This window comes from Euprymna scolopes, chromosome 29 (assembly GCF_053919585.1).
Source record: "Euprymna scolopes isolate OS-2025 chromosome 29, ASM5391958v1, whole genome shotgun sequence".
NCBI classification, from domain to species: domain Eukaryota; kingdom Metazoa; phylum Mollusca; class Cephalopoda; order Sepiida; family Sepiolidae; genus Euprymna; species Euprymna scolopes.
The window spans coordinates 37145587-37165132 of record NC_136510.1 but is presented as its reverse complement, the minus strand read 5'-3'; the positions used below and the strand labels follow the sequence as shown (position 1 = coordinate 37165132).

The 19546-nt window shown below is 29.8% G+C and overlaps 1 protein-coding gene and 1 pseudogene across 18 annotated transcripts in view; one reads left to right on the top strand and one right to left on the bottom strand.

Moving 5' to 3' along the window:
* The first annotated feature begins 2774 nt into the window (after positions 1-2774).
* LOC145252907 (5S ribosomal RNA) lies at positions 2775-2892 on the top strand (annotated as a pseudogene).
* Positions 2893-4169: 1277 nt separating this feature from the next.
* Positions 4170-19546, bottom strand: part of LOC145252590 (cysteine and glycine-rich protein 1-like) — a 390115-nt gene continuing 374738 nt past the window's right edge. For all 18 annotated transcript variants that reach the window (XM_080112259.1, XM_080112264.1, XM_080112265.1 and 15 more), the window contains 3 exons: positions 10856-11006; positions 9786-9879; positions 4170-8651 (listed from right to left, as the gene is read on the bottom strand). In XM_080112259.1, the coding sequence (XP_079968385.1) occupies positions 8584-8651; positions 9786-9879; positions 10856-11006 (313 nt within the window). In that variant the 3' untranslated portion in view covers positions 4170-8583. The remainder of the gene's footprint in view (positions 8652-9785; positions 9880-10855; positions 11007-19546) is intronic.

Below are 19546 nucleotides of genomic sequence, written 5' to 3'. Positions count from 1 at the left end.
TTTTATATTGCCTTAATGTACATGACTCGTTTTGTTTTTTTGTTTGTTTGTTTTTAGGACCAAAAGACTAATTAACCGTATGTCAACAACATCTGTATCCATAGTTAGTCATAAAGATCGCCGTGTTTAAATTAAAGAAACAAAAATTTGCGCACTAAGAAAAAATTCGAGCAGAAATACACAATCAATTTCAGTATTTATTTCTCTCTTATGATGAGAAATGTGACACGGGTCAGAAAATGGGATTGAAAAGTCAGTGCTCCCGAGGAGTGGCATTCTGACCTGCAAAAAAGTGGTGTCTAGACAGCTGTCAGCATTCCCTGGTAGGGGGGGAAGGGCTCAGGCGATTAGCAATAAACTAACCTCTTTTCTAAAGAGAGAAGGCGAAATCTGGGAAGGTGAACCTCTTAAAGTTGCATCATACCTCAATCAGCATGAAAATGGTCATCACAAGAATGACTTTGACTGTCGATTTTGGTGCTGAGGTAAAAAAACCTCCGCTGAAGGATACAATAATTTCATCCATTATTCAATCACAATTTATTTTAGTAGAACTGCTAGACTTTTGAACTCCCTTCCAGGATTCTGCTTTCCCGACTGTACTGACATGCAGAAGTTCAAGGGTAATGTGAACAGACATCTTGCTGCTCATCTCCCTTCATAATATCCCTGCAACTTATGTTTCCGATAGTAGCCCCCCTACTTCAAAGTGGCACTGTGCCTTGTTTGGCGTGAAAATTTAATATTAAAAAAAAGAAAAAAAGAAAAGAAAAAGTCCATCTAACGAATTTTTTTTTTTTTTTTTTTAAATTTTAAGAAACCAACAAAACAATATCAACCCATTAGGGTCCATGATGTTTGTTTAGGACCAGAAAAATAATTACCCATAGTGCAGCAACATCTATATTTGCCAACGATACCTAGAGTTAGTGATAAAGATTGGAATGTTTTTTTTCAAATAGGACACCTACTGTCTGACTTATATTTGCAACACTAATGCATTTCCAGAATATTACGAAAATCTAGTTGAAAGATGCAATCAATTTCATCTGTTATTTAATCAAATTCATTTTGATAAGTAGAGCTTATAACCATGTTCTCAAAGACTATCCCTAACCCTCCTACTCTCAGACCTTTTTCAACAAGGTCTCTGGTGCGTTAGACATGCAGTTCATTGATCAGAGGGTTTTGCTCATTTGCAAGGTCCTTTACCTGACCGCCTGGTGCAAGCATGTCGGTGGTCAGCTGAAGAGCAGGACGACTTGTCGATACAAGTAGTTGATCTCTGGCAATGGAATTAGGAGTGGTTAGCCATTTCCTGTGACCTGGCCCAAGATTGCCAAAACTGGACTTCGATGGTTTGAAATGCAGTTTGTGCTCAATCTGACCAGGATGATAGCCGCTACAAGCACAAGTAACTATCCGATAAAATCAAGTTAATCTTTGAAAGTAATTTTGCTTAAATATGATTTTGTATTTATTAAGATTTTTGGTAATAAATTAGAAAGAAATTAAGCACTAATGAGTTAATCTCACACTTTCATGGACAGATAGCTTATTAAAATATATTCATAATCATACACACATAAGTAAAATAAAATTATATATATATATATTACAATTTTTTTTTATTATTATAAAACAGCTAACCTGAAGTATTAGTAATCTTTGAAATCAAAATAAAGTTTTTTTCCAAGTGATTCCATTCTAAAAGTTGTAAGTACATAGTAAAGCAATGAAATAAAAAAAAAAATAAAAAACGCAGTCGTTTTTGATTTTACACTCATTAAAGTGGCCTTTGAACCTTGACAACTGGTGACTCCCTTGTAAAAAAAAAAAAAAAAAAAAAAAAAAAAAAAAAAAAAATGTAGTTTGGAATACTAAATACTGTATGCATTCAACTAAGCAGGATACATATAATCCCCCACGAAGATGAATGTCCCTGCCTTGCAGAGTTCCAAGTCACCCTTGGGCAAGCCCCTGTTAGCCTCACTCTGACACTCTGGAAGGTTACTATACAGAAATTGTTAAGTCACTTTTTTTTTTTTTATCGCACGGATACACATGTAACGATAATCATTTACAGAACTTGTATGACATTTTAAATCTCCAAAATATACGAATCGCTTAAAAAATTTTTTTTAAAAAATGGTTGCTTAGTGCAACATAAGTAGCAGGCAGTATAGTAACCGTTTCCCACCCCCATTAAAGTCCAACTCTTTAGCAATGTGGTAGGGGCATAGCAGTGTCACAGCTACTTGGCTAACAGGATTCTGATGACATCAGCATCCACATCAAGGTGCAGCAAATTAAATATTATGGTATCTGCTTGATGCCCATTTAGAGATTAATAGGGATTTGTATTCAATGCAAAATTGAGCATAAATTTAACCATATTCAATCATTAATTTTGCTCAAAGCACTCGTTCTAACCCAATGGGCTATAACTTTTGGCCGTTGTTAATTGTACAAAAATGTCTAGTTTCCTATTCAGCTTGCGCGATAAAATTTCCCAAATGCACTTGTGATGTTAGGCTGTATAAGGGTGTTAAATTTGGTCAAAATCGGACTGTTCCCTCTTTAATCGGATATGTTCAATTATTGATACTTATCAGAGGCAATTAAGATACAAAACCTATGTAAGAACACTCCCAGACACAAAGTACATTTGTATAAAATTTTAAAAAGGAAAAAAAAAAAAATCTAACCAGTAAGGGTCCATAAGAAACAAACTTCCACACAGACAAAGTACTTTTTATACATAAGTCGAGATTATTTATGGTATAATCACATTGACACACTGGTTCCCATTAGATCATCAAAGTTAAGCAATGTTGAACCTGGTCGGTAATAAAATGGGTGACCATTTGGGAATTTCAGGTGCTGTATGTGCTCTCCGCTTATCTTGGCATTGTTTCCAGTTGTCTTGGATTTCTCCTTGCCACTGGACTGAAGCAGTGCCGATTCAAGAGAGGTATGGTTGGTAATTGTGCAACTCATGTCTCACAATTACATGTGCAGCTACTCTTACAAGGGATATCCTTTACCTTGAGACTGAACAGAGGCTTCCAGAGATTATTTATGTGAAAATTCAATGTCTTTGAAATACAATATTCAGGAACAATCCTTGGAGTAACTCTGAGAAATGTGGATAGCTAAATGAAGTTTGATATTAATAAATCCATCAATGATGAAAAAAAAAATAAATGGTTAGTATGTTTCCTGTCAGCCTCTAGCTATGTAAAAGAAATCATATCAGAAAGATTTAATTGAAGAAAGATCAAGGAAAGGAAAACTAAAGCGTTAAGTCAATCAGATAAGGGTTGAAACTGGTATGTCGCTTACAGCTGAAAGACTGGTTCAAGATCCTAATCAGGAAAAGATTTTTGTTCTCAAGCATGTGACGAAACTCACTTAAATATACACAGAAGTGGTTAGATATTGAACAGGTAGATCCCCTAGTTTATAATTTAATTGAGAATAACAAGAAGCTGTTTAGAGATCAACTAGATGATCCAGAGTTTAAAATTGCTTAAGCAGTGGGAAGACACTAGAAACGCATATTTTTTAATTTTTTTTTTTTAATGGAAATCGCTCCAGACAAGGCATGAAGTACCTTGATGTAAAGTAAAAAGAATACTACTTTAAAGTTAAAAAAAAAAAAAACCCAAAAAAACTGCCCAACAATAAGTTTTAGATGGATACATCCAGAAAACAGCAATTCTTCCTCCTTTGTCAGAAACATACCTCTTGGAAATGTGAGGACGAAAGAATATAAAGGAAGCGAGAGTTATGAGGCTGCTGAAAGTAAACCCAAGGTTAATTTTCTACTTTCCTTAAGAGAAGTCCCATGGCTCAACAGGAGAGGGTGATAAAAAAGAGTGTTAGGAAGCACACAATGTCGGATACTTCAAGTTCAATATATGACATGGGCTGATAACATAATTAATTAATGTTTCCAATCTGTCCTCCCCCCCACCCACACACTGGTTAGTAATTTGGAATGCTGATCACATTGAATAAATGTTTCGTTGTCTTCCATCAATTTTGTCATAAGTTAGTATTCATGAAGGTTTGAAAAAAATTACAGGTTCAGGTTCCCTTAGTCTTACAAAATAAGCCATATTTATATGATGAAAAAAAAAAAGAAAAAAAAAAAAGAAATTACATAGAGTAAATAGTTTGAAAATTTTATTTTGAATTAAAATTAGAAAAAAAAATAGTGTGACTTGGATCAAAAAATATCTTATTGTGAACCAGTATTGTCAAAATAAAAATGTTATAAATTTAGAATTTTATTAGCATTATTAAGTTTGTTCATTTCATTTTATGGCATATCAACCCTTTTCGGATTATTTATAATCCAAATTCAGTAATTTTAGAAAAAGGTTTCATGCTCTAAATTCTTTATATCTTCAAATATCTATCCATGGTATTTGGTTTGTTTGTTTTGTAGAGGAAAATTGTTTTTTTGTTTTTTTGTTTTTTTTTTTACTTTGCAGAGCATGATTGAGTTTTGCAAAGGGAAACGAAAAGTCAATAGCATCAATGTTTGGTACATTAACTAATGAAGCTGATATTTTCAGACAGTCTGATCTAATAGCGACACAAGTTTTATTTAAGAATCTAAATCTTGGCATTTATATAAAAATGCCAATCTCTGTGTTTCTTATAGGAAAGGTAGTGAATCTACATAAAAAAAAACTAAAAATGCATTTATATGTAAAAATTTCTGAGCAAAACTATGGAAATGGTTCAGAATCTTTAAATAACGGAGCTATGGGAGCAAAACTAATCTTAAAACTTCAAAAATATCCTATTTAGATGAAATTTGAATCATATGCATAAAATTGTCCAGGGAATACAATGGAAGTGGTCCTAGATCTTTGTGTCCATCCCATGATAAAGTTATAGGTGCAAACCTGCTGAAACTTTAAATATGTATATCTGATTTTAATGAAATTTAAACCATATATATTAGACAATAATTCATGGAGTTTTTCAAAATTTCAGTTTCTTCTGACTGAAGTAAAATGGGATGGAGGAGCAATAATTAAAATAAAAGAAAAAGAAGAAACTAAATATAACATTAAAAAGGTTATAACCTTTTGCAGTTTGCCTGTTTGTGATTGGTTGACAAAAAAGGAATAGGCAGAGTACACATTATTAAGGGGGTATTTTTGTTTTACAATGCCAATATGGAGTTTGAATCTCATGTAAATCTAAAACAACTTTTTTTTTCAACTGGATACATGTTTTATAAATTTAAAGAAATTTAAAAAAAAATTGAAGAAAAAAAAAAAAAAAGCATGACAACTTTTTTTTTCAAACTAAGTGAACCTTTCTATCACTTATATTGATCCGACTATTGTTCTCATCTTGGGTGTTATTTGAGCAACGTTTTGGTCAGTTTGGTCTTCGACCGTCTTCAGGCATGTTGGTTGTGGTTTGGAAAAGAAAAGAAGAAAATTTACTGGCACCGTAGATATTTTAGTATTCTTGGAGTTAGTCTCTAAAACTATACAAAAAGTCAGACCGGTCGCCCCCTCAAGATAAGACTAGAAGAACATCGTAAAGCCATAACATAGGGGAGGTCAAAAAGTCAGGACTAGCTGATCACATATGGAAAGAAAAAGGAACACACTTCTTTGTGGAACGAGGTCGAAATAATTGGCAGGCGACTCAAAGGGGCAGCACAGATGCTAAAGAAAAATTACTTAGCAGACCAAGCTTAGACATGAATAGCATTTAGGAGTCTAATTGTAGGAAAAACAAAAATTGTAAACCCTTAAAATTTCAGAGATAGTAGGGAGATAATCCCTTGTGGATCTTTATTTGAGTTGCCTCCCCATTGTCAACCAAAATTTTTTTTTCACACATGAAACCACAGCCAATAATACGAAAATATCTACAGAGCCAGTAATTTTTCTCCTTTCTTTTCCAAACAACCAACATGCCTGAAGATGGCCGAAGGGTAATCCAATCAAAACGTTGCACAAATAACACTCAAGATGAGAACAATAGTCGGATCAATACAATATAAACAATCAGCCCCCATCTCAAAAATTCCTAACTTTAATAACCCGACCCCTTTTTTGATAAATAGGCATAATAGAATAGACATAAAAGGGGTATCTGACATTAGTTCAAAGTGATTTTATTTGCTTAAAAACATAATTTCTAATGTTTTTTGCCAATAAAAACAAATACATTCATCATAATATTTGCATGAGAGAGTCAATAACTGAATAGCATTGTTTTTGGGGTTTTTTTTTCCATAAAATCTCAGATATTTTTCTTCGTACCTTGATAAAGTGATAGAAACTAGATAGAGATGAAAACTGATATACCTAGGAATTGTACCAACAACGCTAAAGAAACAAATATAAACTTAGTAAAAGAAAATTGGGTGCTTATTTTTAGAATTACACTTGATTAAAAAAAAAAAAAGAAAAATCTTTATAGTGTATTTATTCGTCACAGAACAAGGGTGTCATATTTCAAAAATTACATAAATTAGTCAAGTAGTTTTTTTTTTCTCATTAAGAAAATCAAATTTTACAATTTTTATTGATTAAAACGTTTTAATTATTTTGCATACAAACAAAGTCTCTGTACTCAAATTGAATTGTCACCTTTGAATTTAGACAAAATTTAAAACAATATGGGATGCTCCTAGCCCCCTTCCTCATAAAATTTGATTTTCTTAAAACAAACAAAAAAAAAAAACTATTTGACCAATTTATGTGACTTTTGGAATATGACATCTTCATTCCATGGCATGCATGTACATCATAAAAAATTTTCTGCATCTTCGTTTTTTAATTAAGTGTAATTTTAAATAAACACCAAAATCTCATCCTAGAATGCTGGAGAAAAGTGGGAGGAGAATAATAACAAACGTTTGATTTCATATTTTATCAAGTAACGGACAAAAACTTGTAAAGCAAGTAAATGATTGGTTTGTTTTATGGCAACTCAACATTTTTTTTTTTTATGCTGAAAAACATTTTTTTATAAACAATTCATTATATACAATCATTTGAATGAAAGTTATTTCAATCAATAACTGGAAGAGGTGGGTCTAATTTGAAGATTCATATATTCCCAAGGGTATTATGTAAATGACCACAAGAAATTGAGAAAGGAATTTAATTCAGTACAGACGACTTTATAATCTGTGTCATATCCATAATGCAAATCACAACCCCCCAACCCTGATAAATGAATGAAACAAGCATAAACTTCAGTGAGTTGAACTTTTTCTTTTTTTTTTTTTTAAATTGAGAAAAGTACAAATTCAAAAATTGTTATTTTTGCATTCAAAACTTTGAAAAGTAAAAATTCTTTTTTCTCAGTTCAAAAAATCCAAACCAAAAAATATTTTGTGTTGAAGTGAAGAAGCTGTTGATTTCCTGTGGCGAACAACAATAATAATAATAACCAATGGTCATTTAAAAAAAATGTTTTGAATAATATTATTAATAACTAGTGATTATTTTTCAGTTTTTTATATAATAATAATATTGACCAATGGTCAGTGTTAGATTCTTTGAATAATAATATTAGCCAGTGTTAATTTTTAGATTATTTGAATAATAATAACAATTATTATTATATAATAATGTGTTCGTTTTTATATTCTTTGAATAATAACAATAATATTAACCAGTGTTGATTTTTATATTATTTGAAAGATAATAATAATAATAATAATAAAACAGTTGTCATTTTTAGATTCTTTGAATAATAATAATTATATTAACCATTGTTGATGTTTTAATTCTTTGAATAATAACAATAATAATAATAATACTAACCAGTGGTCATTTTTAATTTTTTTTGATATAACAGAAGCACACAAAACATTAAAGCTTCCCATCAGTTTGCAAACACAAAACCGAACATTATTTGTGACTTTTGTTTTAAATTTAAACTCAATCTAACATTAACTTCTGTTCACCAGTTTAAATGCTTTGAAAGTCTAAATTTCAAACGATCACAAAGTAAATAGATGCCGATCGCTTTTAAAATCTAAAATGGACTGAAATGTCTGGCTTGTGTATAGCATTGTGACAATTTCAAACTGTTGATTAGAAAAGTGAATCAAATTTTAAAAGGAAAAGTAAGTATATAGTTCGTTGTGCTTCTGAATAAAAAGGGAAAACATTAACTTCTGGACGCAACTTTGTTGTATCTATTTTGGCTTTTGGCAATAGAAATACTTTTTTAAAGATAAGTTGAAACCTAAGAAAATCTTTAAAATACATCAGTTTACAAAAACATTAATTGTGGCTGACAATATATATATATATATATATATATATATATTTTACTCATTATTGCTAATATATATCTATTTGGCAAGTGCGCGTTTATTGCCAAATCTTTAACTTCAGTAAAAGTTAAAAATAAACCAACAAACCCAAAAGTGGGTAGTTTTGGTGTTTGTTTTAAAGCATCTTTATATATATATAATTTTTTTAATTCATCTTTTATTTATTTTTTTTTGTTTTATGTGGTTGGTCCCTCCGAAAACTGCCATTTCATATTTTGATCGCAGTAAACAAATGATCAAGGTGATTAAGTGGTCCTCTGCAGGGCGGCACCATAACCAAATCCTTTCGGCCCAAATTGCTTATTATAACACGCTAGAAAAAGAAAGAAAAAAAAAAATCAATTTAAAAAAACATAAAAATAAATAAATGCAAATAAAATTTTAAAAAAGAACATTTAAAAATGTTTAAAATGTACTAATGATAATTTGCTTTGATGATACTGATAAAATATCAGTCGTAGCCACTAGTGGTGGGGCAATTAATTGGAATCTGAACTTTTTGGTGTATTGGAATAGATATCGAAACTTTTTTTTTCAATATTTTCCAATGCTAAAAACGATTCTTTTAATTGTGTTTTTGTTTGTTTCCTTTTGTTTAATTTTTCATTGCAGATAATAATTATAAAATGATAAATATTTATTGACTTTAAACTACCAGTAAAATCTATCGACTCCCCCCCCCCCAATGTATTTCTTCTGCTGGCAAAAATATATACACATATTACATGGGTTTTTATGGTAATCTATTAAAAAAAAAAAAAATGTCTTTATAGCTAAATATGTAGAGATTACAAAAGAATTAGAATCAGAAATTGTATCGGAATCAGGAATTTAAAACAAAATGGATACTTGTATCAAAATCAGGGAAACGTATTGGTTGGTTGATTGTTTTATGGCATATCAAGCCTTTTCGGGTTATTTAATGCCAAATTCAGTAATTTCGGAAAAGATTTTATGCTTCAAGTTCTTCAATATCTTTAAATATTTATGGGTTTTAGTTTTATTGTTTTCTAGAAGAAATTTCTTGTTTTTAACTTTTGCAGAACATGATTGAGTTTTGCAAAAAGAAAGGAAAAAAAACAATAACATCAATAGTTCATGCATTTTTGGTGATCTGATCTGTTAGCACTAGATGCTCTAACGGGTCACATGGGAGCAATGGTAATTAAAGACAAACTCCACATTTCCCACAGCCCTCAAACAGGGCCTCACCAGTGGAGGTCTTTTAAGGTTATATCTAGGATCAGAAAAATATTGGAATCACCCCAAGACTAGTAGCCACATCAGACCTCTTCACCCAGATCAAATACCTGATCAATTACAAGCTTGTGATTCGGTTGCAAGCTAGAAAATTATGAGTCATCTAGAAATGGGGTGGGGATCCATGAAAAAAGACTTCCTTCCAATAACAAAATGGTTTGTAAATAATAAAACGGTGTCAACTCACCTTTGCAGTAAATCTGTTCATCTTTGTCGCAGAGTGTAGTTGAGTCCAAAGACTTATTACATGTGGTGCATTTGAAGCAAGCCTTGTGATAGGTCTGCAATTGAGAAAAGAGAGGTGGGAGTTAAAGATTTGCAAGCAAAATTATGTAAATGTTTTGGAAATTTTTTTTTTCAGTGAGAGAATCTATATTATGAGAGAGTATTTCTCCCGCATGTGATTTGGGCACTTAAAGAATTGCAACAAACTTGGCATCAATAATCAAAGTCTGTCACAGAGGATCAAAATAACATACTACTACGAGTAATAAATCTATTACTAATGAAGATTTGGTATCTGTCTGTCTTAAGCTGAAACTATACAATTATTTCTGTTTTTGAAGGTTTCAGATGAGGAATGATAATTTGGATTATTTGCACTATGGTTCTCATCTTGAGCGTTTTTTTCAATGTTTCGGCCAATGTAAGCTCCGACCTTCTTCAGATGTATCTTGTCAAACTTGTGAATTTTTCTGTCAAACTCAGGAATTTGCACAGAATATCGAACGGTACACTTTATTTAATCCATCTTGATGTTTTAATTCGCAATTGTATTCTTAGTATCGTATGCATTGAGGATTGAACCCTCAAACTCCAGAAGAGCGTCATTTAGAACTGAAGTATTAAGGAAAATGCAGGTCTTTATTTACCCCATTTTCAAATGCATCCTTATCACTTCCGCCCATATTTTCCTGCTATTTTAACTGTTCTACATTTAATAATCAAAGAGTTTTCATTGATTCTTTCAATGTGGTCAAACCAACAAAGTCTCCTGTTCTGCCCACGTTTAATCTTCCTTTGAGTGCATCAGATCTAAGCGCATCTTTAAAACTTGCAGAATTTCTCTTCACGAAACATATTGAATCTTCACTGGTCATGTTTCATTTGCATTTGACGCACTCACGCCCGACAATCAACAGGTATAACACTCTGCTGGTTAGTGTAAGAGAGAGAGAGAGAGAGAGAGAGAGAGAGAGAGACGCACACAGAGAGAGAGAGAGGGCGGGAAGAAGGAGAAAGCAGATTTCTACTTACCTTACCGGCTCCCATTACTTTCTCGGCCATAAACACCGCTTTGTTACAACGTGGGCAAGTGTCGCTGCCACCCCAACGGGGTTTAGTTGAAGTGGAGTTATTGTTATTCATCAAGGGAGCCGCATGGGCCTCAGACAAGTGAGAGACATTCCTGAATAACAAATAAGCATAAAAAAAATTCAATTTCATTAATAAAAAAAGAAAAATGATTTTAAAATCAACAAATTATAAAAACAGAAATTAGTTTCATGCATCAAACACTTAATCAGGTACAAGTACAGTGGAATTGAGCACCAGAGTTAAACTGAATGAAATTGGAAACAAATAAGCCGAGCATGCAAGGAGGCCCCCTCCATGAGTGAATAAGTTTAGAAAGAGAATTTTGAGAGTGACCAAGATATAAAAGAAGACTGCTATGTCAAGGAAGGTGATGCCCCCTGAGGGGTGGGGGTGACCAGAGTTATCCTGGAAAATTTGTTCACCATGACTAATGTTTGTGCAAAGCTTTAAAAAAAAAAAAAAAAAAAAAAAAAAAAAAAATTCAAGGTGTACTTATTGAGAAAAGTGCAAACAAACAAATGAATGAACGATTTGGGGGCAATTTTACCCCTAAAAATGACTCTAAGGGGAGCAATCAGAGTTATCCTGGAAAATTCATTCTGGCAAAAATTTACTTTCATTATGACTATTGTTTGTGCAAAATTTAAAAAAAAATCCAAGGTGTGGTTATTGAGAAAAGTGTGAACAAACTAACGAATGAACGAAAGTGAATTACTAGGTCCAATACCTCCTTTGTCGGGGGACCAATAACAATGCTAAGGGAATCACTCCAGCTATCTATTATTTCAGTGATTCTCAAACTTTTTTAGCCAGTGAACACTTTCATTATGTATTAGCATATTTAGATTTGACGTAAGGGGTATTGAGATTTGGGAAAATCTTTTTATTCGGTTTTCGGCCAGAAATTTGGCTGTCAAGGGGTCATGGTTCAACGATTTGATCTTTGAAAAATCTACCAAACTCCTCCGCCAATTTTAGGTCTAAACACTTGAAATTGATATAGGTTACTTGGACATGGATCTAACTTTATAATTTGATTTGAGCCCAAAATAATAAATGTTAAGGGGTCATAATTGAGGTCAAAGTTTTTAAAAAAATTGACTTCAACCAATTTTTGGTCTAAACATTTGAAATTTTACATAAAGTGTATTCAGAGATAGGGCAAGCTTTTTAGTTGTTTTTTTTTTCTCTGAGAATTTGGCTTCCAAGGGGTCAAAGTTCAAAAGATTTGATTTTTGCGGTCTCCAGCAAACTATTAAGCCAATTTTGGGTCTAAACATTTTTAATTTTATATAAGAGACATTCAAACATGCAGCAAGCTTTTTAATCAGTTTTTGGATGAAAATTTGGTTGGCAAGAGGTCAAAGTTTACAGAGTTGACCTTTGCAGACTCTGTAAAACTCTTCCACCAATTTTGGTCTAAACACTTGAAATTTTAGATGTAGGTTACTTGGACATGGGTCAAGCATTTTAATTTAAGCCCAAAGCAATAAATGTTAAGGGGTCAAAATTGGGATCAAAATTTTAAAACTAATTTTTCTTTATGGTAGTTAAGGAAGCCTATTATATAGAAAGGCATTACCGTACATATTCACACTTTTTAATATATACATATGCACATAAACTTATGAACAGTACATAGGGCCCGAGCAAAGTCGTATATTATAAAGTTGTGATTTCAAAAATGAAAAAATATTTCCATATGACTTGGGTGCATCAGATCGAATCAATACTGAAACCAAAACTTATGAAATATATATATATATATACACACACATACACACATATATATATACACACACATATATATATATATATATATACATACCTATACACATATATATATATATATATATATATATATATATACCTATACATATATATATATATATACCTATACATATATATATATATATATACCTATACATATATATATATATATACCTATACATATATATATATATATATATATATACCTATACACATATATATATATATATATATATACCTATACACATATATATATATATATATATATACCTATACATATATATATATATATATATATATACCTATACATATATATATATATATATATATATATATATATATATATATACCTATACACATATATATATATATATATATATACCTATACACATATATATATATATATATATATACCTATACATATATATATATATATATATATATACCTATACATATATATATATATATATACCTATACATATATATATATATATATATATATACCTATACACATATATATATATATATATATATACCTATACATATATATATATATATATATATATACCTATACATATATATATATATATATATATACCTATACATATATATATATATATATATATATATATATATATATACCTATACATATATATATATATATATATATACCTATACATATATATATATATATATATATACCTATACATATATATATATATATATACCTATACATATACATATATATATATATATATATACCTATACCTATACATATATATATATATATATATATATACCTATACCTATACATATATATATATATATATATATATATATACCTATACATATATATATATATATACCTATACATATATATATATATATATATACCTATACATATATATATATATATATATACCTATACATATATATATATATATATACCTATACATATATATATATATATATATACCTATACATATATATATATATATATATATACCTATACATATATATATATATATATATATACCTATACATATATATATATATATATATATACCTATACATATATATATATATATATACCTATACATATATATATATATATATACCTATACATATATATATATATATATATACCTATACATATATATATATATATATATATATACCTATACATATATATATATATATATACCTATACATATATATATATATATATACCTATACATATATATATATATATATACCTATACATATATATATATATATATACCTATACATATATATATATATATATACCTATACATATATATATATATATATATATATACCTATACATATATATATATATATATACCTATACATATATATATATATATATATACCTATACATATATATATATATATATACCTATACATATATATATATATATATACCTATACATATATATATATATATATATACCTATACATATATATATATATATATACCTATACATATATATATATATATATATACCTATACATATATATATATATATATATATATACCTATACATATATATATATATATATATATATATATATATATATATATATACCTATACATATATATATATATATATATATATATATATATATATATATACCTATACATATATATATATATATATATATATATATATATATATATATACCTATACATATATATATATATATATATATATATATATATATATATACCTATACATATATATATATATATATATATATATATATATATATATATACCTATACATATATATATATATATATATATATATATATATATATATATATACCTATACATATATATATATATATATATATATATATATATATATACCTATACATATATATATATATATATATATATATATATACCTATACATATATATATATATATATATATATATATATACCTATACATATATATATATATATATATATATATATATATATATATACCTATACATATATATATATATATATATATATATATATACCTATACATATATATATATATATATATATATACCTATACATATATATATATATATATATATATATATATATATACACATATATATACCTATACATATATATACACACACAACTTGAGTTCCTTCAGCTATAACCGAAATCGAAACTTATGAAGAATTCTTGGTAAAATTATGCATAAAAAATAGATGATTTGAGTGTCATCAGCCATTATGAAGAATTCTTGGTAAAATTATTTATTACAAGAAATGGAAGGTCATAACAATTTAACAACAGTCACTTGGAAGAAAAACAATGTAAGCGTGACACACAAAATAACACATATCATACTATTCCCACAGTAGAGACTTGCGAGCCTCTGTGCTTTATCATTATTTTCATGGCAACTGCTCATCCAAGCTTCAATCTATGGTCCCCCCTAGCCAAACTTTCATGAAAAACACTCATCTAGCTAAAACCACTATCAATAATTTCCGATTCTTTATCTGTGCATAAACCTAACTGTAGATTCCATGAACAAAGTTTCTTTCTTAGAACTGCATGCCTGTGGAACTCTTCTGTTTGCCTGCTTTCCAACTGACTACAATCTGATTGTCTTCAAGTCCAACGTAAACAAGTTCTTGATGAACTGTCCACCTAAGTACTCCAATTTACAAAATTCCCACTACTTATGTTTACTACATTATAATCGCATTGACTAATGTATACCCATTGACTCTTATCCTCGAGTGGTCTCCATGCCTTGATAAGTGGTGATTCCTGTGTAAAAAAAAAAAAAAAAAAAAAAAAATTGTGGAGCCTGCATTTGCACTTGACATTTTTAAAAGAAAATGTATTTTACATTTAATTTATTCATATCGACAATATTGTGGGATGTGTAGCAAACTGCCAAGACCTAGAGGGTTATCACTAGATGTCTCCATTGTCTGTTCAACTAAACTCAGAAACTAATGTTGAAATGATTAATTGGAATCGGAAAAATTGGAATCTTTTAGGGTATCAGAAAATTTTGTACCTATTTTTCGACGCCAAAAAATAATTCCTTTACTCATCTTTATTTGATTTTTTTTTTTTTTTTTTAAAAAAAACAAAATCATCCACTGGTGGTAGTAATAATAAAATAAATATTTATTGATTTTGAACTACCAGTAAAGCTAAACTCTGGAGATCATCCCCTCACCCCTACATGAGTGTGTTTTTACGTTTGAGAAATTATATGCACATTTAACATGTTTTTTTTTTTTTTTTTTTTTTTTTTTTTTAGAGGGAAAAAATAACTTTATAGTTTAATATTTAGAGATTTATAAAGAATTTGAATAAGAAATTGTATCCGAATCAGGAATTTAGTACAAAATCAGTAATAGTACTGGAATCATCCTATCATTAAAATATTAACTTAAAAAACCTCAATCAGGTTATGGTAAATAATTTAATTCATTCATTTGCAGTCACAATGGCAATGTGTTCTTTTATTCCAGAAATTCAAGGGAACTAACTCTGTAAATAATTTTACACTCTTCAAGACAGTCACGAATCTAATAATAGGGTGTATGTGAACGTATTTTAAAAGAGTAGAGGAGAGATATTACTTTTTGTTGCCAAATCGTCCCTCTTAATTTTCTTTGCATCGGTATGAAATTGGATTTGAGCCCCAAGAAAATCCAGATAAAATATTTTTAGTATAATAATTTATTTTAGGACAGTCATAGGACAATTGAAATTGAGGCTCGATAAACACATAATAGATCTACAGATGCATATCTATTGCCGACTTTACTTTATATATTAGATAAGCAATTATTTTATTTACTAGCTGTTGCCAGCATTCATTGGTTGCACATTTTTGAATTAAAGAGATGAAAACAGACAAACAAAAAAAATGAATTTTTGAATTAAAGAGATGAAAAAAAAAACAAAAAAAACAAAAACAAACAAACCAAAAACAAAACTCAAATAAGGGGAATAAGTCATATTTTAAGGTCAAAAGATTTATCTCAGTTACATTTTTTTTTTATTCAGTATTTAAAGATTTCCCTATCATAACAATCTTCCTAAACAAAATATATTTTTTCTCCTAAACAAACTAAAGCTAAAGACCGAGCGCCAACCCCTATCCCATCACTGCAAAAATTTATTTGATATAATTAAAAATCTTTTCAAACTGGGGTAGGAGGGGAAATGCATTTTTAATTTAAAGATGTATGACTATATCAATACAACTTATAGATTTTTATTTCTCAAACTCTTTCACATACTCTCCTAAAAAAGAAAAAAAGTAATCAGTAACCGACTACTTCATCTAGTTTCAGCGTCGTTTTTCAAACAATAACTAATATATTGCTGTAGCAGCCAAAACTAGCTACAATCACAGGCAGGAGCTAATTCTCGCAGTTCGAGATTTGAAATCCATTTTCTCCTTGGCTTGTCCAATCACAAGCCAGCTCTCAATCATGTGACCAAGTACATAAAAAGGCAAAATCACAAACCTTTCTTCCTCTTTTACTCTCTGGCTTTAACTGGCAGCAGACATTAGCCCCAGGCTGGACGTGTACAACAATCATAACATGGCGACCTTCTAACTCCCATTTGTTTCCACGTGTGGCACCCACATTAACTTTATCATGCTACAGAACTACTTTCGTCGATACACACACACACACACACACACATCCACTACAACACTTAAGAACACTGAATACCTGTCTTTCTTTCTCTTTCAGCAAGCCTGACTAATGTTTAATCTTCGTCTCCACATCAGGAACTCTTTTCACAACTACAGGGTGGGCCAAAATAAGGGTCCTATCTTTAAATTTGAATAACTTCCACAAAATAAAAGTTAAACTCACCAAACTTTATGTGTGTGTAGACTGACCCTTCCGAGATTTTTTTGAAATAAACAAAACAAATTTTGGCCGAAAAACACTTCTTAAAACTTACATTAATTTATAAAAATAGGACCCTTATTTTGGCCCACCCTGTACTATAAAAAACGTGTGCGCACGAACACTGAACTCTCATGCTAACCTGTTCCTCTCGTGTACACGCTACTAACAAAGATCACAAATAAAGTTGTTTATCAAATGTTAAAATGAGACTTCCTAACGTTATCTTCATATTTCAACTAAATTGCCATTCACTCATTTTTATAGGATATTCTGTCTAATATTTTTTTTTACGCCACCTCACCTATTGTGTGGCCTCAATGCTTTAATGACCGAGATTGAGGCTTTAATAATAAAAAAAAAAAAACTTTCGTCAGATTACATCTCATTCAAATATTCATGACATTTGTCAACTAGCTGTCACTTTGCATGCTCAAGTTTAAACAATAAATACCAAATTCTTTTATATAACGTTTAGATTTGAGGTACTTTTAAAATATTTCCTAGAGTTCATCAGAAAAGGTCAGCTCAGAGACACTTTTACAGCAAATTATAACTGTCGACAGACTTAACTCTTCGACCTTTTGGATAAGAGCAAAATGTATCTGCTCTGTTCTCGGTCAGTGAAGGAGAAATTCTTTCAAACTGAAGCAATTTTTATTTTTGTTCTAATCCAGAATGCTCTTTTCTGGGGAGCTGGACTTTTCTCCACATTAAAAATTGACCTTCAGTCTAACTGCTCTCATGAGAAGAGAGAGAGAGGGGGAGCAAACATATATGGACCACCAGCAAAATATGAGTCCCAAGATTTGCTACATGTGATGCACTTGAAACAAGCTTTGTGATAGGTTTTCAACCGAGAAAGGTGGCGAGAATTAAAAACTTGCAAGCAAAAAAAAAAAAATTTTTTTTAAATTACTCATTGAAAGAATCATTCTTCCCGTTGCAGTGATATTCACAACCTTTTGGCAGTTTTATTATGGAAGTTACTTGAGACAAGGCATGAAGCCATTTGATACAAATAGACAAGAACAAAAGATGATTATTGCAAAAAAAGATGCCTATTGGCCTTGATCTTGAAAAAAACCCCAAAAAACAAGGCTGTATGTAGGTAGGAAGAAACCAATCATCAGGAAGAGAGTTCCACAACGTTGCAGTGGAAAGAAGCTACTGGAATAAGAAATGGTATTACAATTAGGTGTTAAAGCAGCGAACTGATAGAGACCACTAAACCTAGGACTCAAATGAACTGGAACAAAGAATAGCTCAGGCAATTCTGAAGAACACATGCCTTAACAGTATTTACTCTTGAATTGTGCTGATGACGTGTAGGGTAGAATCAGCAACTATTGAACAAATGGTCGATTTCAATCTTGACTTGAGGTATCTTGATCTAAGGCGCAAAAAACAAAACAAAAATAAAACTACTTGAAGGTTAAAAACTAGCCAATTATAAGTGTTGATAGAGTCCAACTTAAAAAAAAAAAAAAACACCCAAGAAACCAGCAATTCTTCCCCCTTTGTAAGAAACATTGCTCATGGAATGCGAGGACTAAAGGACCAAATAAGGAAAGTGAGAATTATGAGGCTGTCGAAAGTAAACCCATGATATTACTTTCCCTACATTTCCAGCCACAAAGTTAAATTTTTCTTTTTAAGCATTTATTTTTTTCTCATTTAATTTTGTACATCACAAACAGAATATTTAATAAGTTACAGAAAAAAAAAACCCAAAAAAACACTTGATACACATATGGTAACATTCTATTATGCTACAAGGATTCATGTTTAAGTGCGACTGATTAATAAACATGTTTGACTTTTAAGCTAAGAGAACGTGTACTATCTGTTATGACACTACACTTTTGTCCTTATTTTATCGCTGCTCAGTGAAGGAGCAATCCTTCTAGACTGAAGCATTTTTAAAATT